Below are 23,186 nucleotides of genomic sequence, written 5' to 3'. Positions count from 1 at the left end.
CATACTTCGTAGTTGACAAATGCTTTTAAGTGCATCATTGTGTACTTACGAAAGGCATTGAGTGTATTTCCATTGAAATCGTTTGCACCACAGCAGGAAAATAACTAACACGAAGAAAGTTTCCCGGAAGTGTCATGCCTTGAATTTTTCTCTACTTTCTTCTTTTGAGTTGGATTTTATCCATTTTTCGTATATAATGTTGATGTACTTTGGAATTTGTATATGGTATCTCGTCTGAATAACAAAGACCACGACTCTATTTATTTTGTGGAGAGTAAATGATTTGGAAAATATTTTTCAAAAAATGATATGAACAATTTTGTTAACAATGAAAATATTTTCGCTTGTTCATTTTTGTAAGTGATTCAAGCAATCATTCTTTCTATTCGTTTCCATCGAAATGAACACATTCCAGATAGGCCCCTCATAAAGCGTTACAATGAATGCATTTGAGTTGGATTGGACTTGAATTTGCAAGTGGGCTAGCCAGACGGGCCAATATTTCGAAAGGCGGATTAGATTGGTGGGGCTAAGATATAATTCTACTTTAACTTAATCACGGTGAAGTCAAAACAAGTGCAATTTCAGGAAAACGGGGTCATGGAATAAGAGGGTGCGGTAAAAACTCAGTGGATTTCGACGCGCCAACAGTTGCGCTATCAGGGAGCAGACAATAGAATAAATGGAGTGATAAGACGAAGAAATTAGGACTAAATTGAGGCGTAACAATTAAGGCTCCGATACATCAGCTAAATTTGTCAAACGGGTGAGTTGAATCGAGTGGAAAATAATCCGATCCAAATAAATCCATTTAACCCGTTTAATTTTCATACAATATAAATCTAGTGACCCATACTTGACCTAAAATACTTTCATATTTAGCCAAATTTAGGAAATTACATACCCAAAATGAGGTGAGAGTATGGGGGTGAGTGAAGGCGAGAGAAAATGAAGAGAGAGTCATAGAAGTGGATTGTGTTTAAAAAAATTATAGACCCGTTTATGACCCGTTTAACACCCATAATAATCACACATGGATATTCTAAAAACGTAAGATTTTGTGGGACCACGACGGCCAACGCTTATAAATAGAATATTTATCTCTCTAATTAAATATATCCATGTTTAGGTATACTCACACACACACACACAGACACACACACACACACACACACATATATATATATATATATATATATATATGTGAAAAAGCTAGATATAATTAGGGGTGTCAATGGGTCGGGTCGGGTCGGGCTTTCATGATACCCTACCTGACCCAAAATCAATAGGGTTGCGCTTGGCCCGCCCAGACCCGGCCCAAGGCCCTGTTCAGCATATACCCCAAGGTCTGGGTCGGGTCGGGTTAGGTCGGGTCGGGTTTCGTGTTCGTCACTCAATTACGACCTTTCCAGTTTTTTCATCTTTCTCCAACTCCATGCTTCTCTGAACATCGGCTTCGTTGGGCCCCAACACCGAAATCGGCTTCGTAACCCCGAATTGCCTCGCCGCCATTGCCATCGTCGGCACGGGGGGCGGCGACTCCCTCAATCCCTCCGAACTCACCATCCGAGATGAATCAAATCAAAACGCAAAAGCAAAAGGCAAAGCCTAAATTGGGCAAAGAACCGTCCCAATCGATGAAAAGTGATGTCCCAAAACAGAAAAAGGTCTCCGCTTTCTCCCCTGAAGAACAACACCACCCACACCAAAAGGGAAATCCACAACCGAAGGATTCAATCGACGATTGCAGGGATGCCGGAGCCAAGGCCCGATCGAAGGAACGGCGGGGGAGCGGCGAGCAAAGGCGCTAACTTTCTGGTCCCATCAGGAGGAGCAGATGAAAGGAAATCGAAACCCCAATCAAATCGAATAAGATCAAATTGGGATGCACCGGAGGAAGGAGGGGGGGGGGGGGGGGAAGCGGATCTCGCCACGAATTCAAGAGGAGAATGCGAAGGAGAAGAGCATCCCCGAAGCCCTAGATCATGTCGTAGAAGAAGAAGATACAGAAGAGAGAGAAAGAGAAGAGAGAGAAAGTGTTGATTTTTTTGAGTTGAGGAGAGAGAGGGAGATGTGTGGACTGTGGCCCATGGGTGCTTTTGTGGTGTCAATGGATCGGGCCAAACCCTATCCAAACTTAGTAATACCCATACCTAAAAACCCTATCCAAAATAGACAATACCCAACCCCAAAATAACCCAAATTTTAGGGCTGGGTCGGGCCGGCGCGGGTCGGGCCGGGCCGACTCGGGCTTTTTGGACACCCCTAGGTACAATATGAGATGTCATGTGAATTATTAAATACATTTGACAGTCAAATCATGATTATGCGTGGAATCTCAGTCTCAACATTTTTCAGCAACATCTATGATGAGAGTATCGCTTGCAAGTCATGGTAAAGTCGTTGCAACGCAATGATGGTAAAGTCGCATTTGCTCCGATTCTATAAAACAAGGACAAAAGGAGAGCGGTGAGACCGTAGAATATGGGCAAGCGCGTCTTAAATTGTTTTTTATAGTGCTAATTTTAACTTCTAGGATGACATGATCTATCTTAATTTTAACTTTTTTGTTTTCCATCTTTTCATCGCTATTTTTTTATTCCATACTTTTCATATTTTTGTTGTGCTAGTTCAAAAAATGTTAAGTACGTAAGTACGTCATGCATTTCATATCTATTATTTAGTTAAAATTTTCATCATCACTTAGAATTAAGTTTTCTTTAGTATTTTAAAGAATTTTTTGGTTCCTTTCTCTTTTATCTATATCATTTATGGAAGTCGAATGAATACGAGTCAAAATTAGTTTAAATAAAAGATTGAATTTTTCATAAATACATGGTTACCCTTACCTCTTAGAGGATTAACACACTAGTCTAATGACACCATGCTCTTTGGCTCTGTTGTTTTAGTTTTATCCCTTTTTAAAGTCCCGTCCTCTATATACTTCACGAGTGTAGTTATTACGATACAGAAAACGATTTTACCGACGAGCAGATAGAAATGATTAATGAGTGTCTCGTTTTATTTAGAGAAAAAGTCACATAAAATCTCAAATTATGCTCACCGTAACACATTTACCCTGAATTCTTTTAGAATTCCAAACTATGCCTATCGTAATACATTTACCCTAAAATTTTTCTTGTGACATAAAAAACCCCTCAACTTGTACCTATATGACACATTTATCCTTTGTCAAGGTATCGTTATATGTTTTTTCAGCCAAAATAACGTTCCCTTTTGGCATCTTTGTAGGCATATTTTTAACGATTTTTATCGACAGAACTTTGACGAAGGGTAAATGTGTCGCGCATGTATAAGTTTGTGATTTTTGGTGTAATAGAAAAAGATTAGTGTAGATGTGCCATAGCGAGCATAGTTTAGGATTTTTGGTATCTTTTGCCATTTTACCTATGATACGGATATTTTCTAATTCGAGACCTACTCCATCATCATGTTTGTCAAGTGAAAATCTTAAAGATTTCTTTTTGGGGTCAATATTTATCTTAGAGATAAGTAACAATAAACTTTTCAAATTTAAAATTATTGTGCACGGCGAAGTGCACGGAATTCTAATTCCCGTGCTGGATACGCTCTGCCCTGTGGACAAACGCCCCGGAAGAGCAATCCAGAAACTCATCCACGTTGGCCAATTGCATGGGAGCCGTTGATCCCGCCACTCTGGCATCCAGTAACCAATCAGATCGGTCAAGACCCGATGGGCGACTTTGACTCTCGGAGTCTTCCCGTGGGGCCTTCCGCACACTACACACAAAAGGCCCCATTTCTCCACGTCGAGGACGAATCGAGCAGCCAATACCCGCCCGCCACGTTTCGGCGCAAGAGCTCTGGGCCGTCGGATCGTCCGCGCTGGACCAATCCAGCCAATCGCAGCAGCCTGGCCTCGTAGGCTCGGAAGTCGCGTGAGGCTTTAAATATATATATAAAACAAGGTTGCGGGGAAGCATTAATCATCCGAGAAAGGAGTGAGCTTGGGAAGTCGAAGCAGGAGGGAGGTCTTTCGAAGGGAGAGAGATCGTCAATGGCGAAGTGGACGATCCCGTCCGTGCTGCTGGTTCTGTTCCTCCTCTGCGCGCTTCCGGATCAAGGTATGAAAACCCTAGGGCTTCGAGGTTCTTGGTCGAGGCAATGGCATTTCAGATCGGTGCCTTCGCCGCGAGGATTCCGGCGTAGTTTTCCAGTTTCTTAGATCCTCGTATTTGCGCTTGATGAACTTTTGGCGGACCACCGCGAGGAAGAAGCGATCGATTGGGTTGGTGTATAGCTAGGCGTGGCTGGGGATTTTAGTCGCGGGTAGATTTGGTTTTGTTTCCAAATCATCGCGCGTGTTTGAGAAGTAAGAGTAAAGTGTTGCTGATGGGATGGATCTGTGGTGGTTCAGGAAGGAAGCTGCGCGCGAATGCGGAGGGTGATTCGGACGAGTTGGTCGATCCCCCGAAGGTCGAGGAGAAGCTCGGTGCGGTTCCGAATGGTCTGTCCACCGATTCCGACGTCGTCAAAAGGTCGGTGTTTGCCGATGAACTCGCCCCTTACTTTCTGCTTAGTTTCGCCGTAAGGTTTTACGGGTCTTCTGCGTGGGCGTGTGTATTGAGAGTTTGGGAATTTGATGTTGGTCCAGGGAAGCGGAGTCAATCTCGAAGAGGTCGCTCCGCAGCAGTGCGGAGAAGTTTGAGTTCCAAGCTGAGGTTTCTCGGCTCATGGACATCATCATCAACTCGCTCTACAGCAACAAGGACATTTTCCTTAGGGAATTGATCTCCAATGCTTCTGATGTACGACGCTTTTCTTCTTTTTGTAGTTTGCACTATTTCCTTTCTGTCTTTGGATAAAGGCTGATGTATGATTCTGTTGATTCAGGCTCTGGACAAAATACGATTCCTTTCCCTGACAGACAAGGAGATATTGGGAGAGGGCGATGATACTAAGCTCGAGATCCAGGTTGGTTTGAAACCTTTTCCCAACTAGTTTTTGTGTTCCTGTATTGATCGGTCAAACCCACTGGCTTAGCTGTTCTAGTCAATGCATGATTTCAAAATGTGTTTAACACGGGGTTTGACTAGTTACTGACCTGGTGGGTTTGTTTATCTCTGTAGATTAAATTAGACAAACAAAATAAGATTCTGTCCATCCGCGACAGAGGTATTGGGATGACAAAAGAGGATCTGATTAAGCATTTGGGAACAATTGCCAAGTCTGGAACTTCAGGTGCCTTGATATTTCCAAGCTCGTGATGGTTGCTTCAATTACTTGAACGAACTCCTATTCATTCAATTCTAATGTTTCACGCAGCATTTGTGGAGAAAATGCAGACGAGTGGAGATCTGAACCTTATTGGTCAATTTGGAGTTGGTTTTTATTCCGTATACCTTGTTGCTGACTACGTCGAAGTCGTCAGCAAACATAATGATGACAAACAGTAAGATGATTGCATTATTGGGATTATCAAATTATCTGCCTTCAGTTATTAGATATCTTATTGTCTGGCTATCAGGTATGTTTGGGAATCAAAGGCTGATGGGGCATTTGCAATTTCTGAGGACACATGGAATGAGCCGTTAGGACGTGGAACTGAGATTAGACTGCATCTAAGAGAGGAAGCGGGTGAATACTTGGAAGAGAGCAAATTAAAGGTGCATTTCTACTTTGAAGCAGGGTCACAACTAGGTTCCATTTGTTTTTAGGGACTGTAGACTCTGGGATATTCTGCAACCCTTGCCTCATTTATTCTTCTCCAAATATTTAGCACTGATAACTTAAAGGATTGGAGCTAGATATGCACTTTTTCTTCTGAACAAGCTGCATCCAAGGATGTGTTTGTCAATAATACTAATTTTTTTTTATTTGATGCCAGTTATGCCTTTGTCTTCTTTCTCTTGTGGTGATGTTCCTTCACTGAGGTTCTATTGTCACCATAGGCAGTCTGAGCGGATTTTGTCATTACTGTCTACCCCTAAGCACAGTTCTGTACTTCAGCATCATAAAGCCAGTATAGAACCAAAGAACCTCCTGGTTATTATGTTATCGTACACTATACAGTTCTTATCTTGCGTCTGTAGTTCTTACAGTGTTCTCAGCACCGAATTCTCATGAAAGTTATGGAGTATCTTAACCTTGCCACTAGGGGTGTTCAATCTTGTATATGGGATTCCTCACTAATGACACAATGGTTTGGTAACATCTAGCACCGGTTGTCTTCTGCAGGATTTAGTGAAGAAGTACTCTGAATTCATTAACTTCCCTATCAATTTGTGGGCAAGCAAAGAGGTTGACGTGGAAGTTCCGGCAGACGAGGACGAATCAAGCGATGAAGAGGAATCATGTGCGTATCTTGAAAGACTTTCACTATATTTTCAATTTTAATATATTTTTTTTGTACTCGATTTAGTGATATTCATGTCAATGTATTTTGAGATTGCTATTGCATGCGTACTCATGAACCTTCTATCCTAATCAATAAAAACAGCGGAAACCAGCTCTTCTGAGGAAGAAGGGGATGAAGACGCTGAGAAAACTGAAGATGACGATGCGGAGAAAAAGCCAAAGACTAAGAAGGTGAAGGAAACTACTTATGAATGGGAACTTTTGAATGATGTGAAAGCTATATGGCTCAGAAATCCAAAGGAGGTGACTGAGGAGGAATACACGAAGTTCTATCACTCTCTAGCAAAGGTAATTGACTATTTCTGCGACTAGGATGATTCATTATCATCTTCTTCTTCCAAATTTTAACTTTCCTCTGATAGTCCCTCATCATCAATTGTTCATCTTTCTACAGGATTTCAGTGATGAGAAGCCTTTGGCTTGGAGTCACTTTACTGCTGAAGGTGATGTTGAGTTCAAGTCTGTTCTCTTTGTGCCTCCTAAAGCACCTCAGGATCTGTATGAAAGTTATTACAATTCCAACAAATCGAACTTGAAGTTATATGTTCGACGGGTATTCATTTCTGATGAATTTGATGAGCTTTTGCCCAAGTATCTGAACTTTTTGAAGGTAACCAGAGTTTGCTTAGTTCTAGCTCTTTTATCCATAATGAGAAACTTGGTTTTCTAATATGGGTTTCTAGATTGCGTTTCTCAAAGAAGTGTTGTTTCCCAGGGTCTTGTTGATTCCGACACTTTGCCCCTGAATGTATCGCGCGAAATGCTTCAACAACACAGCAGCTTGAAGACAATTAAGAAGAAACTTATCAGGAAGGCACTTGATATGATCCGTAAGATTGCTGAGGAGGACCCGGAAGATGCTAACAACAAAGACAAGAAAGGTACCGTCTTTCGTCTTGAAGTAACATCTCCTCTGTATATGAATATATGTCATGAAATTTAATGTTTACTTCTCCTCTCTGAAGCATCGCTAGATTTCTTGAGGGATTGCTTTAATAAGTTGTGATAACTTTGTTACGAGTTAGGGCTAGTCTTTTGTTCATTCAAACAGTTTGATGATCTTTCCAATTCATATTTTTCTGCCTGCTTAATGGATTTTTTGCCGTTGGGAGCAGATGCTGAAAAATCTGTCGATGAAGATGATGAGAAGAAAGGTCAATACACAAAATTCTGGAATGAGTTTGGCAAGTCCATTAAACTCGGTATAATTGAAGATGCCACTAACAGAAACCGGTTGGCTAAGCTCCTCAGATTTGAGAGGTATGATTTGTCGTCTGTTGTTGCATTTTTAAATATCATATGGGACCGGATGATTTTGGCTGATCACTTATTTTTGTTTCCTATTATTTCTGCAGTACCAAGTCTGATGGTCAATTAACTTCACTGGACCAGTACATCTCAAGAATGAAATCTGGCCAGAAGGATATCTTTTATATAACAGGAACCAGCAAGGAACTATTGGAGAAGTCGCCATTCCTTGAGAGACTCAAGAAGAAAAATTATGAGGTTTGTGTTTTTCTTTTCTTTGTTGTGCAAAACTATTAATTTTCTTTAATCCTCAGCTGACATTAGGTGCAGGGTTAATGAGTTAATTACCCTTCCTGTACATTACCTTTCTCAATATAATTCATGTCAGTCTTTTCTTATGATGGTGGTTGAGTTTTGATGCTGATGGGTGTCTGTGTCTTCGCTTTGCAGGTTATTTTCTTCACTGATCCAGTGGATGAGTACCTGATGCAGTACCTAATGGATTATGAAGATATGAAATTCCAGAACGTGTCCAAGGAGGGTTTGAAACTCGGAAAAGGCTCAAAAGATAAAGACCTCAAGGAGTCCTTCAAGGAGCTGACTAAATGGTGGAAGGGTGCGCTTGCCAGTGACAATGTTGATGACGTGAAGATAAGCAATCGTTTGGATAACACTCCTTGTGTCGTGGTGACTTCAAAATATGGATGGAGTGCAAACATGGAAAGGATCATGCAGTCACAGACCCTATCGGATGCTAGCAAGCAGGCATATATGCGTGGAAAGAGGGTCCTTGAGATTAATCCAAGACACCCAATCATCAAGGAGCTTCGAGAAAGGGTGGTGAAGGACCCTGAGGTACATATAGATTTCATAATTACTTTAACTAGTATTCTGTCTATTCTTGGCTAAACTAACTAACTTGCACAACCTTGAAATGAAATAACGTTACCATGTAAGTTTCTTTATGGTTGCATTTTTCCCTGTGCAATCAACCTCTGTATACCCTTGGTTTCCCACTTACTGTTTTATCTTGTCTGATATGATTTGGAAGCTTATAGCGAGACAGCATTCAATGAGTTGGATTTCTCAGAGTTTGTCTTAATGATGGTCTGCTTGCTCTACAGGATGAGAGCGTAAAGAATACAGCCCAGCTCATGTACCAAACAGCACTCATGGAGAGTGGTTTCATGCTCAGCGACCCGAAGGATTTCGCTTCCCGGATATACGATTCCGTCAAATCCGGCCTAAGTATTAGTCCAGATGCTGCTGTTGAAGAGGACGATGATGCTGAAGAAGCTGAGACAGAATCCAAGGAAGCCTCAGCAACTCCCAAGGACGAGCCTGATGCTACTGAAGATGCTGAAACTGCTGAAGCCAAGTACGAGCCGGATGCTAATGAAGATGCTGAAACTGCTGAAGCCAAGGACGAGTTGTAAAATTCCCGTGGCGGTTTCAGGGATTTCCTTTTTTGAAGGGAGGATCTTTCCTTAGATAAAAAGAGGGTTTCTCTAGTGAGCAACCCGAAATCTGATATCCACTGCGTTTAGATTCTCTGGGTTTTTGAATGTCCAGGAAGAGGGATTAACCATATGAGTTGGTAGGATAGCTGTAATGTTATGATCATCAGGGATGTTTTTCTTTACTAGCCTTCTTCACCTCCGCAAGAACGCTCAAGATGAGGCCTTTTTTCGATCATTCGAGTTTAATTTGCAAGCTAGTTTATTTTTTCTTTGACGCGGATCCTACTTCCTGCTGATGGGTGGCTGAACTTTTCTTTATTTGTTTCTGTCATAAGAATTTGAGATCATTTGATGAGCGCACGGCAGAAACGGGAGAGTAGTGGCCTGGGAATAAATTTGGAATAGAAATAAGAAGTAAAAAAAATTTACTTTTCTGATTTTGGGACAAAAAAAGAAACAATAAAGAAACAAAATCACTCTTTCTCTTACATAAGATATTTTCATACAAAATCCTAAAACTCCAAATACTAAACTCTAAAATCCAAAATCTTAACCCTCAAACCCTAACTTCAAAACCTAAAATCCAAAACCTTAACCATCAAACTCTAAACCCTAATATCCTAAACCTTAACCCTAAACATCAATACCCAAATTCTAAAATCCATAACACTAAACTTTAAAACCCTAAACCTTCTAAACCTCAAATCCTAAACCCAAAAACCCAAACCCTAAAGTCCCAAACCCAAAACCTAAAACACTAAACCCCAAAACTCCAAACCCGAAACCCTAAAACCTAAACCTTAAAATTGTAATTCCAAACCCTAAATCCTAAAACGTTAAACCATAAAACCCCAAACCCTAAACTGTAAACCCTAAACCCTATACCCTAAATCCCAAACCGCAATATCCAAAATCCGAATCCCTAAAACCGATATTTAATTTGTCTATAAGGAGAAATTTTCTTTATGATTGTATTAAAGTCATCCAATTCATTATTCTATTTCTAGTCTAATTTTATCCAAACATGAATTGTTAAGTCCCCTAAACTGCAATTTTCTCGACCACCACCCGGTATTTGCTTTGTCTATACAGATTAATTTTCTTTATGATTGTATTAAGGTCATCTAATTATATATCATAATATGTTCTTATTCTATTTCTAGTTTAATTTTATCCAAACATGAATTATTAAGTCTCCATTGATAATTTTATAATTAAATGAAAAAATTGGGAGTAGAAATTTTTAATATCATACCAAATGCATTTATGCTCTTTTTCTACTTCGGGAATAGAGATTTTGTACAGTTACTAAATGTGTTTTTTTGCTCAAAAACTCGTCCAGGGAATAGAAATAGAACAGAAATTGTTTTTAGGAACAGAAACGTTACTACATATATCCTTAGTGGGCGGCTTGAGGCACTTGTGTTTAATAGTCGATCAAAGGAAGAAGTACACCGTGGCCAATGAGCCACTAGCGGCTACAACCATGTTTGGTTGTCATACAAGCGCACTAAATTGCAAAGTCTCTCTCCATCCCCGGACCGTTCCTTCGGTCGCTAGATGGAACGACGAATGAGCTCGTGGATTTGTTCATCCTTAGCATAGAGGTAGATCCCCCTCTTGTTTCCACCAGGCAAGAAAGGATCTTGTTTTAGGACCACGTAACATCAAATCTGGAGTCCCCTTCATGGGATTTTAGAATCTCGTTCGAGGACTAGGAAGTTGGGTGGCTCATGCCCTCCCAAGTCTAGTCATTGTCCTTGCTTTGCCTCATCCTGCAGGACACTAGGGGGTCTAAAAATCAAAAAGGGAGGAGAAAGAATCGAAGCTTTTGACACTCCACAGAATCTTCTGTCTTCCAACATCACATTGTTAGTAGAAGATATGAGCGATCCCTTTCCTTTCACGCTTTGTACTATCACCATTCAATAGAATAAACATCTTTAAATTTTGACTCAATATGTAATATCGTTCCCAAATTTTCAATTAATGTGATCCTTGAATTTTTGGTAAATATTCAATTTAGTCCTTAGATTAATATGTCCCCGGATTCATCTAATCTTTGGATTGTCTAATCCAGAGACTAAATTGAACATGTACAAAAAATTAAAGGATCGTATTAAACAGAATAATAATTCAAGGACGATATTGCGTGTTGAGCTAAAGTTAAAGGATTACATAAAACAGATTAAAAATTTAGGGTTGACATTGCACATGGATTAAAGTTCGGAGGTCACTTGTGCCATTTTTCTTAGAATGAAACAACTAGAGCCACTTTCCAAACAATTAAAACAGATTGGATTCTCCAAAGATTAGATTCATCCAATTCTGCCCGTTTGATAGTTGCATTTAGTGTCTCTTTCCACTTTTGATGTCATCGTTTCACTCCAACCGGCTAGCAAATAGATCAGAGTTTAAACTCAATCCACTTTTTCTCTCCTATTCATTCACTTCTTTATCTTGGTTTTTCTTGGGATGAAAAATGAAGTGACATGAGGCTTGCGATTACAGCAAAGTGGGCTTCTTTATGGCCGTGGCCATCACTCATCCAAATTTCTTCAGATTCACAACAGAGCGCGCGAACACCTTTGAATGATACAGAACAGCCCCCTTTTTTTTTAATATATCATTCTCAAGAACCATATTCCACCTCCAAGAGGCTCTTCCTTTCCGTAATTCCTTACTTACAGATCGCTGAGAGTATAAATCGTGCCGAACGGGCGAAAACAAATGATCGAAGATAAACAGTTCGTATTACCGTTTCCAACAAAGCATTCGAAATATCTACACAAGGTCGCCTCGAATATTGGCCTCTAGTCTAAGGGTGTGACTGAAAACTTGTGTATGTGGAACAATGTGTTATAAAGAGTAATTACGAATGTAGAGAACAGAGAGATAGAGAGACGATGACAGACAGAAGCCACGGCCAATCGCAACGAGAGAGAAGGGTGCCGCTCGAGTTTCCGATGGTGAAACCCAGTAACCATGGAGGGTTGTCGTCCGGATGACTCTGGTTCGAATCGGTTGTTCCCGAGCTGGTTGTTCCCGAGCTGTTTCCACTTGTCGTTCCGGCATTCGAAGACCCGTCCGTGGCAGATTTTTGACTGCGAAATTTTCGAAAGAACAGCAGATTAGAAGCTGATAGATCATTTCACATGGTTCAGAATCTTGGAAACATTTAAATCTAGCAAAGCATCTTCGAACTTTCCTCTTAGATGTGCAAACTATAGGTTGAGCATTATTCTATTTGTTTGAGTATCTGATGAGCAACGTGCTCGTACGAGTATGTGATATTATATAACAAAGTCCTATCTGAGCCGTCCATTTTGTGCATGACAAGCTAAAGAAATATGCCATGTTAGCTTCTTGCATACAAAAGGGAATCGATCATGTGTATGGCTGGAAAATGAGTGGTATGGAAGCAAAAGTAACATGGAACAATTGTATCTTGCAATTTAAATAACGTCTTTCTGCTCGATTCAATAATTTGATCTAAAGTACTGATGATGATAAATTAATTTGCCAGAGTTAGTAATCATAAGCAAATTACTTTTAACAGAAATGAGACTCAAAATTCTCAGTTAACTCCCTACCTTGCTGATAATGAAGGGCAGAATGTGATTGCGTAATTCGCGCCGGTGCATGTAAATGTACTCGTCCGATCGTCATATGCGTAACTATATGACCTCGGGCATGCGGCCTTGAACATCTGCGAATAAATTGACGGCTGGCAAGTGTCTGGCGAGCCGTATGCGCCACTGCAGCAGTACTGGGGGCTCCCGAATGCCTCGCACGCGCTCTTGCAGGCCTGGCCTGAGCCGTCCCGCAGCTCGGCCGGGCACTGCTGGTTCAAGTCCGTCACGCACCCGGTGGAAAGGCACGCACCGGACCCGCCGCTCGCATCCACGAGCATGGGCAGGTTGTACCCGTCGACCAGGCTAACGTCGTAGAAGTCCTGGGCACCGCCCGTTTGGACCGTGAACTCAGCAAGGGTAGCGGGTGGGGCTGCCCCGGCCCCGTTGCACTCGACTTGGTTGGAGCCGCAGTCCCCGGTGGCACAACTACCCTGGCTGGTTGAGGGGTCGAAGCTGCAGCCGGTTCGGCCCCAGAACCGGCCAGACCAGGTCGGGGGAGCTTGGAAGGATCGCGAGGTGCCAGGAGGGAGCTCGAACCCGGTGCTGCCCAATGCAGCGCTGCCCGCATTGGCCAGAACGCCCGGCCACACTGTGAAGTCGCACCGGTTGATTAGAGTGAATGTAGCTCCTGATATGCCTGTACATTTAGCACCACAAAAGTTTCATTCGATCAAACATGGGCATAAAATGTTGATATTGCATAAACGAAGAACAAAAACCCTGCATTGAAATGAAGTTTCTTTAATTAAAAACGAGAGAGAGTGATGGCGGAATGAGCTTTACTCACCTCTACATAAATAAAGTAGAATGAGGCAAATGTAACTACGAACAGAAGATCGGGATGACGGCTGAGAACAGAGGACCGGATGCATCTGGGGTTCAATGGATGGGATATGAGATTAACTGGTTGACGTTCGTTCGGAAGGCTGGGTCTTATGAGGTTGATGTTGGAGACAAAGAGGAGCGAGAGCAACAGCAACAGCAATCAGAATGAGAGCGAGAATGCTGAGAGAAACTGTCAATGAGATTGGAGGAGGGAAGAGAAGGGTGGAGATAGAAGTGGTGGGGGGTTTCACCCATAAAAAATGAGGTCTTGAATAACTTGCGAAGGGATCAAAGACTTCAAGAAAAGAGAAAGTGAGATATCGAGAGAGAGAGAGAAGTGTTTAGGAGTTTTGTGTCAGCAGGTTCATGTGGGTACTCTATATATACAAATAGAGAGTGTACAATTTGGCAGTTCGGGGAAAAAGATGAGTTTGGTGTTGCGGTTGTGTAATGACAAGTGATACGGCACGTCGTTTTTTCTTACTGTGGTCAAACTTTACGGTGTGCGGGGCCCATTTGGTATTTGAATGAACATTTGACCCAGTGTTGAAAGAGAGTGCACGAAGTTTTTAGTTTATCGAGTTTCTTTAATGGTGTCAAACTTATCGTTTCCTAAATAACTTCCATACTTAGGGGTGAGCATTATCCGGGTAAACGGTTCCTCCCACCCCGAAAACGGGAACCGCCTACTAAGAATTGATTTTGAAAAATTGAAATCAGGAACTGGACTGCCGGTCTGGTCCGGTTCTCTAGTGAGTCCACGGAATTAGTCCCCAATTCCTACAGATTTATAACCAGACTACAAACATAGTGACCAAGTATATTCCTTGAAATAATCTGCTAACAGAGACTCAAGTAAGCGCAGAATCACCCAGAGTGACAGCTAGAGCAAGAGCAAAAGGTATCGACAAGTCAAAAACTAACAATCCCGAACTAAACTTCAACATAATTTGAAGCACCTAAGTTCGGAATTCGAATTCGCCAACAGCAGCAAAAAGAATGAATACCCTTACGCAGAAAATTTAACTAGGTTGCGAGTTTGCAACTCAGCGATAGAGTTGAAGGTGAGGCGAGAGCCTGATGCGAGATGTGAGGGAGAGCCGTAGGTGAGGCGATTGCAAGTCTGTGATGCAGCGACAGAGTTGAAGGATTGGCCGCGCGAGACTCTCATGATGAGAGTAAGATGAGGTTAGGATTTCTTCCTTTTGTTCCTATTTTGAGGACCGTGAGACATGAGTAGGACTGTAGGGTAAATGACAAAAATCAAACAAGAAAGACTCACTTTTACTGAAAGTGAGCTATAATTTTTTTTAATATATATATACTGATCGGTTCGGATGGATAGGTGGGCGATTCTACGCCTGGAACTAGGAATCGGACTGGTACTCACCAGTTCTAGTATATTGAAACTGGGAATCGGACTGGTCCCCATGAGAATCGCCAGTTCTGGGCTACTTCGGTTCGGCTCGGTTCGGTTCTGGGCGGTTCTCGATTCCTTTGCACACCTCTATCCATGACCACCGTTTCAATTGAAATGAACTTTTCGTTTTCCCGTTAAATTTCAAATGTTATTTGAATTTTCAAAAGTTATGAGAAATTATACTTGGGTTTATGTGTCACCATTTACATTTTGTGAATGTTCCTATTTTTTTTTGGAAAAAAGTCAAAGCAAAATTCAATGACAAATTCCTATCTATTCTTGAATAAAGAAAAAGTTTATCCAATACGAATCTCGACACACATGCCACTCGTCGAGTGAAATCGAAACTCATCTTTCCTTTTTATCCGGACAAATTTATCATCACTAAAGTTCAAAACTTTAGCCAATAATTACACATTTACACTTAATCCTTTACGTGACACTTTCATCGTGAATTTAAACCTTTTTCTAAGTAAGATGGACGGCCATGTCAAAGCTTTTGGTAGAGGGGGCAAGGCAAAGCAAAGATGGTGTGGATCCATCACTTTCCTTGTCTCAAAAGCAGCCAAGAAACTCTCGTTTTTCTCTCTTAATTTTCTTTGTCTTTTCTCTATTGATGAATTGGAAAATGGCCTAATCAAGAAACATCAAGTAGACAGTTTGCATCTGATTCTGCGCTGGGCTGTTTTTCTCTTGGTAACTCAGTCACGATCAAGGTATTCACACTTGAAAAAAATGGCCTCTTTGCTTTCATTCAAATTCGTTCCTTAAGACGCCCGATTCATCGTCAAATCAGATCGGATCAATATTAAATTACGACAACGACATGGACAGCTATCAATCCGGAGGCTAAAATCAACCCGAGAATCTTTAGTTTAGCTTTTTAATCCCGATCGAGTCGAAAACTCCGAATCGTCGCCCCTTAAATCGATCGACGTGTCCCGAGCACCATGCATGTTTGAGAATCTTCTGACTTTTGCATGATGGTTTCAAACAACTTTCTTCTTTGTTTTTGTTTTCTCTGTGATTTTCGGTCGAGAGAATCTGATTCTAATGCAAATAAAGAAATCGACGAATGAAACACATGTTGAAGTGATGACATATTTAAAGCTGTTCCATAGGGCGAGTGTCAACATATAAAGACATTTCCTTGACAAATTGAATCATGATCACTAGTTGATTAACTGTCCACACACTATACCTCAATTTAAGAACAACAGCGCGCGACGCGATTATAATTTTATATAGAGACGAAGCCAATTCCTCATCCTTTTTACATATTCGAGCATTTCGTATCGCATTCAATTGCTATGAATTTCAAATTGTTTGCTCTAGGCTTTTGTTTTCTCCAACCTCGGTACTTTTTTGTAAGAAAAAAAAAAATAAAAATAAGAGAGCATGGGAACGACCAAATCTTTGCAGTTGCCATGATGGGATCGACGATCGAGAGAGCTCGTGGGGACGGTGGAAGCACCGCCCCAGGCGTCGCCACTTGTCGATCGGTGGTTGGCTAGGGGAGGAACCCCCAGAAGAGACACTTTCCTCATCATTTCCAGCCCAAGATCCGCTTCCACCGCCGGCCCCCCCAAAACTTATCATTGCACTTTTTATTTATTTATTTATTTATTTTCCTTTTCAATGATACGTAATAATTGCTCCTTTCCATGTTCCTTTCCTCTTTTTATATCTATCATCTTTCAATTTGGGAAAAGATGGACACGTTCCTTAGAATTGAAAAGTGTTGAATAACACCCATATATATGTACCCAGTTTTATCATCCACCCTCAAGAAACGCCACTCGGGTTTTGCGTAATTCGGGTTTCGTCTTAGCCGTATCGTCTGTTTTGGGCTCCCCACTCGCATCATGGTGGGGGCATGAGAGACGGGTTTGCCCAAGAGATAGTGGAGTAAATGGCAAAATTTGGGGGGCATTAAACCGAACATTCACGTGCGAGTGGTCTATAGTTTGGAAGCTGATTATGTTTAGACATACATTACGTTACTTTAGTGTTGTATCGACTTTTCAAAATGTGGACTTAGGTAGAATTTAAAGAAAAAGCATATTCTGATTTTACGGGTGCGCAACAATTTATAGCGAAAATACGTATATTTCTCAATATGATTGTTCAGGATAAATGCAATGTGATTGACAAAATGGCACCGGACTTATGATCATTCGCCCGCGTATAACCTTTCCTAATTTTCTCCTCCACCCTCGCTTCGTACGCACGATTGCGAGTGCTATGTTTATATTAATATTACTTTGAAGATTCATTAGATTATTTGCAAAAATCTTTTCTAGATGAGAAAGCTTTAAGGAGCTACGTGGGCTTTGGGCCCGAAAGTTTTTGTCACTTTGCACCGAAATTCTTCTCGAGTGGCGTGGAGTTGCACTAAGGAATTTGGGAGGACCCGCCCACGGAGAAAGAAGAGATGACGGATGGATTCCTGAGGGATTGTGTCTCGCTAAAGGATCGAGACCGTGGCACATCATCCCATTCGCGTACGAAACTCATAATTTCTAAGTCGTGTACTTCCTACCCCCTTTTCCTCTCCATCAGGTATAATCAGAACGAACCGATTTCAAATTGATGGATGCGCACTATATTTCTCATGAAAATTTCGGACACGATAAGGCATTGCGTGACTAAGGCCGATCGGTCGCCTCGACACGATGACCGGACCTCCCATTTGAATGCTTGCTTCAAAATATATCACGTCATTTTGTACATTGGTTTTGTACGTCGAATCCAGTGTACTTGGCATTAACGGGTACGTTGTCATGACGTTACCTATTCAGATGCGAGAGCATAGTTATACTGGAGACCACGGCACGTCCACTCATGGCGTTCTCAATCGTTTTTTGCTGCTTCATTTTAGATGCACCTTTAATTGTTTATATTGTTTAAATAAAATAATATCGACACGAAGGTCACATCGTCAGGATGGCCGAGTGGTCTAAGGCGCCAGACTCAAGTTCTGGTCCTCGAAAGAGGGCGTGGGTTCAAATCCCACTTCTGACACGTTCCCTTTCTCTTCCATGTCCTTTTGTTTCCGTGATTGTTCCTTTTCCCTTCCTTTGTTTTTTTTTAAATTTTTTTTTTGAATTTCTGATGTCTTTATGTCGCCAAATGGAAGTAAACCATTCTGCGAGTGGTCTTGATGCCCACAAGGTTAAAGGAGGTAATCACCAAAATCCATAATTCATATAGAATCTTCTTCGCGCAGAGTTTAAGACTATGTATGTTAAGGGCCATCGTGTCTTTTTTGGTATTGTGGGTTAGGTGGTGTTTTTGCCGGCTTTTGCGCACATCGATTCGTCTAGCTCTCTAGACGATCTTAAAGGCGCACTTCTCACATCGGCTTAGCGCATTTAAGATTTTACTCTCAGGGTGTTCCCAACAAGACTTAAATCCAAGATCACAATAAATAGAAGCAAACACTCTTTGCCATATAGGCCCACACCTTGTTGCTATTAAGGCCCATGTTCTACTCATTTGAGAAAATTGGCTTTAATTGGTGTTTAAGAATAAGGATACAATTGAATGTATTTTTAACTAAAAGGGGCGATGTTTTCATCAATTCATAGTTTGGAAAAAACTTTCTCGACAAGATTCTTGATTGATGGATGACAAATATAGACACAATCCTTATTTTATTTTGGTTAGGTTTATACGTGGGTAGTGCCCATAGTTGTAATCCACTAATCAAAAGTCTGGTTTGATGATTGATTTCATCCATCTAAGGATGGAGGAAAATAACCCAATTTCATCCGATTAATCCTTAGTCTGGCAGGAATTTCCTCCAATCATGGATGGAGCTACATGTAATCTTGGAGAGGTTACCGTTTATAATTCACCAATGAAAAGAATTAGTTAGAGGGTATTTCCTCCAACTAATGATCGAGGAAAGCAAAAAGTTAAGTGCAAACAATCTCCTATATCTAGTTTTTTTTTGGTCGTACTCCCACATCTCTTTCAATCATTCAAATTTGGCACACGTCTTTTCACACCTATACAATTGTCGAGATAATTCATAATAAATCCGTAAAAGATACATGTTGGTATTCTTGGCTGTCAAGAAAATCCGCGTAGTGAATCAGCGTTTGACTACGTGAGTGAATTCTCTTCTTCCTCTCCTCCTTTTTCCCCCCACTAGGAGAGCTTTGGAGAGAGATCATTTGACCTCGTGAAGGTAATCATAATCTCAAGACAAGCACTGACGGGGGAGGTTAATACAGCGATCGACAACGCATACGTAACGCTGATCTTGGTCTTTCATAAAGGGTGAAAAAGCAGCTGGAAAAAAAGCAATAGAGATTGGGATAAGAACACCACTACTCTGCAGCATCCGTCGTGTAAGCGGTTGACCATGCAAAAGCTTTTGTGACACATGCAGAAGAATTCGAGGACCTCTCGACGTGCCTTCCATGCAAAGAGTCTGCTCAACTTACCAGCACTTTGAGCTGGCCAGACAAACAGACAATCGCACTTTTTTATTTTATCTCTGCTTTACTGTTAAAGGGGATTTGTTAAGTGATTATGTTGCGTCATAAGTCATGTCTTTTGCTCCCTTTCTTTCGTTCTTCATCATCAATGAGAATGCTCGCAGCAAAGGGGAGAAGAAGTAAAGAAAAAGAGAAGGAAAAGAAAAGCTCAAAGCTTACGTTGCATGTCGGATAACACTGTTCGTTGATGGAGCCAGGCCAATAGGTACATGCAACATGCGCATGTGCAAACCACCTTTGAAGACTCTTATCCGACTCCCGGCAGCTTTTATGCAAGGTAGCATATGCTGTCTTTTAGTTATTAAATGAACATAATTATCCGAGTAGAGGATATGTAGCCGATTTAAAGAAAACTTTACACGAGTGGTCTTCATCACTGGCCTACCATGCACAATGATGTGCGTAAGCATGTGCGTGCTTTCCGCTATCCATATTTTTGGGACACCGATGAAGACCGTCGCTCGTCGTAAGACTCAATGATCGATCGCGGAACATTGGTGAACTGATTGACAAATGTAATTCATAATTCGCGAGAAAAGGTGGTTTCAACTTCGCATGGTTCAGAAACTGTACACTTAATACCCAACCACAAAACTTTGACTAATCCGAGTGAGATCACGCCGTTTCCCCTTTACACTTTTGTTGCTGCCAGAAGAAGCTGATCCAAATTTCTGGTAAGTGACGGGAATTTAACGTGTAAAGCAATTGAAACCAACGACGAGTCAACGTAGACAGATCAAGAAACGAGACTACTGGACATCGATAGTTCTTTAACAATCCGACAAAGCATGTGTACGTAGTTTTTGACGTGCATGTTATCTGTCGTGTAAAGGGTCGTTCGGATAGAAATGGGGTTCACGTACCTTTCGCTTCTTGCCTCTTTTCTTTTGAAGAGTTACACCGTTCATGCTTTTAGGAGATCTACTTAACAAAAAAGCAAAGGGAGTAATGCGTGCGTGTCAATGAAAGATTTTTACGTCGGATAGGCGGGCGATAAATCGTTTTCTATCTCTTACTATAGTGAAAAGGGTACGTCAATCTTTCAACTTTTTATCTTTTCGAATACTAAATGTATGCAAATTTTGATTTTTGTGGTTGACGATTGACCTGGAGAAGGGGAATGGGGAAAAGGGTTTGTAGGCGTTATCTGATGCATGGGAGATATGCCATGTGCGTCTTCTCAAAATCCAAAGAAAAAGTGAATGACTCATGTCTTTTGTAGCAATTTGGTGGCTGCTGATAAGCCCCTTTTTATATCATGAAGGTTATCTATCCATAGACTATAATTATATACATGGAAATCCACGTGTCTTAGCCCTTGAAGTCCATTTACTGTTGTAGCTTTTTAAGTGTTTGGCCGTCTTGATTTGACTAAGCTTGAATAAACATTTAGTGAAGGAGCTCTTTGTATACTTTGCTAATGTACATCATATCATTCCTTTTCTTATTCATCTAGTTAGGAGCTCATAATGTCCGTGATCTTAAGTAAGCAAAATTCCGAGCTCATGCAATATCCAATTGAGCTAGTCAGGCGCTACCCAAAATTGGATGGATATCGCTCAAATCGAAAATTTGTTTGCACTAAGGTGCTAAAAGGAATTGAATGTATGTCATGTGTTTAATCTGCTCACACAAGTCTGTTCCAAAAACACTAAGTTAACACACAAGTCAATTGCTTTTGAAAGATGTAAATGCAAATTGTGACGCTTTGAGGAGATTGCATTTTTTCTAGAGTAGAAATGGATTCCTAATATCAGGAGAAAGCTCTATTGGAGGAAACTTCCCCCTATTGTTGAGTTATGTTATAAATATTACTTATATGCAAATTTAACTGAAAATAAAGTGGTATAATTTCCTCTCCATCCCTGGTTGGATGATGTGGATATTTGTAATCTACCCAATCAGAAGTTTTGGTTGGGAGAAGGTCCCTTTAATCAAGGATGACGGAAAACATGGTCAAAAAATAAATGTGAGTGATATTTGCGTTAGTAACTTATCGATCAGAAAATTGACTTTAAAGAGAAAAGCATGGCATAATGTGGGTAATGTCCATAATTGTAAGCTAGCAATTAGAAGACTGATCGAGGAACTTTTTCCGACCAAAGATGGAGAAAAAACATAGTCTAAAGGAAAGAAAAACGAAGAAAAAACAACTCAAAGGATCATGCTTTCCCTTCATCCCGGATCCAGTCTTATCATAGGTGGGTTATACATATAAATATTACCCTTTACGTGTGGTGCGATGTCCATAATCACTTGTAATCAGTCGATTAAAGACATGATTGGAGAAAATTTCTTTCGATCAAAGGCGGGGGAAAATACAGTCCTAAATGAAATGAAGATCGTTAGGGTCGAGTGTGAGGCTGGGCCTACATTCCAAGCCTCATGTCAAAAGATCTATGTCAGCTAGGCTGAAGGAGCAATGGTTGGGCCGAGCTTATTCAGACAAACCCTCAATGATCAGCCACCCTATTGACGCACAATCGTCACGACAGTCCTTATCCCTCCAACATTATATTAATCATGCTCTGTCACAACTCCAAAAGGGAGAATAGACAGAATACAATAATAAAAACCCAATTTAGCAAAACGAAGCGGATGAACAAATTAGTCATTTTGACTCTGAAGGACATTAACCAGAATGATGCACGAACTAATTACGTTTCAGTAAATAAATCAACAGGAACTATTTCCATTTTTTGGGAGCCGTAACGGAATTGTCATGTTAGGTCAACCGATGAACAGCACTCCCGTGATAGTATATTAGATGAAAAATGCTAAACGCTGATTCTCTTTTATTTTTTTTGGCCCCTTCAAAAGGGTCAAATACGTGCAGAAGGATCTCACTCGAAAATAGACCATACAGAATATATTAAGATGTCATAATCAGTGACCAAATCAGTCCAATAACCTCATCCATTGACACAAAGCACCGGACTTTTAAGCGTTCGATGTGCTATGAAATCAAATAACATTATTCAACATCCCATGTTTTCAATGAAAGAAACGTGATAAAGCACCCTTTGCTTGACCTGACCATCAACCACTTCCTTCAAGGAAGGATCTAATTCTCTCATCACATACTTCAGCAAATATGTAAAATAAATCTCTTTGATGGAGTGAACCTATTCAAAGTAGGATAAACAACGAGGTGCACTGCTTAAATTGATTGGCTTGCTCCCAAGGGGAAAACACCAAAGAGGAAAAAGAGAAATGAAACGAGGTTTCTTGGGACAACGTTTGGGTGTCATAACATGCGTCCTTCGTATTATTACCAGAGAGAGAGAGAGAGAGAGAACCAAGGGAAAAGAGAAGCACGTTCGTCTCGTGGTCGTCCTGAACAAGCCATGTTCGTTCCTATCGTGCAAATGGATCGAGAAGTGGACACGCACATAGACACCGACGCATGCAAAAACGTGGGAGTGAAGGAACAAGCAAAGCCATGTGCATGCAACAAACCACGCTTCGTGTCAACACATCATCATGTCACGGGCCCCTCTCTCTTTGAGCCTGTAGAATGAGGTTGAGCTCGCCCGAGGGAGGCGAGGTTGAGGCTCACCAGATCGGCGATGCTGGAGCCTCGCCTAAGGCCGACGAGGCCAAGCTCGCTCGAGGCCTCGTAGATATGGTGAGACTCGAGCTCGTCTGATCTGGCGAGGTGGAGCCTCGCCCGAGGCTGGCTCGGCTCGGC

At 41.2% G+C, this 23,186-nt stretch overlaps 2 protein-coding genes and 1 non-coding gene across 3 annotated transcripts; 2 read left to right on the top strand and 1 right to left on the bottom strand.

Annotated features, from left to right (window-relative positions):
• The first annotated feature begins 3,948 nt into the window (after positions 1-3,948).
• On the top strand, positions 3,949-9,287 carry LOC115674986 (endoplasmin homolog). Its single transcript, XM_056317198.1, has 15 exons — positions 3,949-4,106; positions 4,400-4,520; positions 4,637-4,790; positions 4,876-4,956; positions 5,112-5,223; positions 5,308-5,434; positions 5,510-5,648; positions 6,220-6,337; positions 6,482-6,687; positions 6,794-7,009; positions 7,115-7,280; positions 7,515-7,659; positions 7,755-7,905; positions 8,098-8,502; positions 8,772-9,287. Exons 1-15 carry the CDS (start codon positions 4,040-4,042, stop codon positions 9,081-9,083), a joined length of 2,520 nt encoding a protein of 839 aa, XP_056173173.1. The 5' UTR covers positions 3,949-4,039; the 3' UTR covers positions 9,084-9,287.
• A 2,551-nt stretch (positions 9,288-11,838) lies between these two features.
• On the bottom strand, positions 11,839-13,897 carry LOC115674898 (thaumatin-like protein 1). Its single transcript, XM_030597420.2, has 3 exons — positions 13,530-13,897; positions 12,701-13,379; positions 11,839-12,211 (listed from the first exon to the last, which is right to left on the bottom strand). Exons 1-3 carry the CDS (start codon positions 13,612-13,614, stop codon positions 11,980-11,982), a joined length of 996 nt encoding a protein of 331 aa, XP_030453280.1. The 5' UTR covers positions 13,615-13,897; the 3' UTR covers positions 11,839-11,979.
• Positions 13,898-17,927: 4,030 nt separating this feature from the next.
• On the top strand, positions 17,928-18,011 carry TRNAL-CAA (transfer RNA leucine (anticodon CAA)). Its single transcript has one exon. It is a non-coding gene; the product is annotated as a tRNA-Leu (tRNA).
• The last annotated feature ends 5,175 nt before the right edge of the window (positions 18,012-23,186 follow it).

The sequence above is a fragment of the Syzygium oleosum genome, unplaced genomic scaffold (genome assembly GCF_021117445.2).
Source record: "Syzygium oleosum isolate NSW1041296 unplaced genomic scaffold, Sole_v2.1 Sole_v2.13, whole genome shotgun sequence".
Classification (NCBI taxonomy): Eukaryota; Viridiplantae; Streptophyta; class Magnoliopsida; order Myrtales; family Myrtaceae; genus Syzygium; species Syzygium oleosum.
The sequence above is the reverse complement of the archived record's forward strand: the minus strand, read 5'-3'. Positions and strand labels throughout refer to the sequence as shown.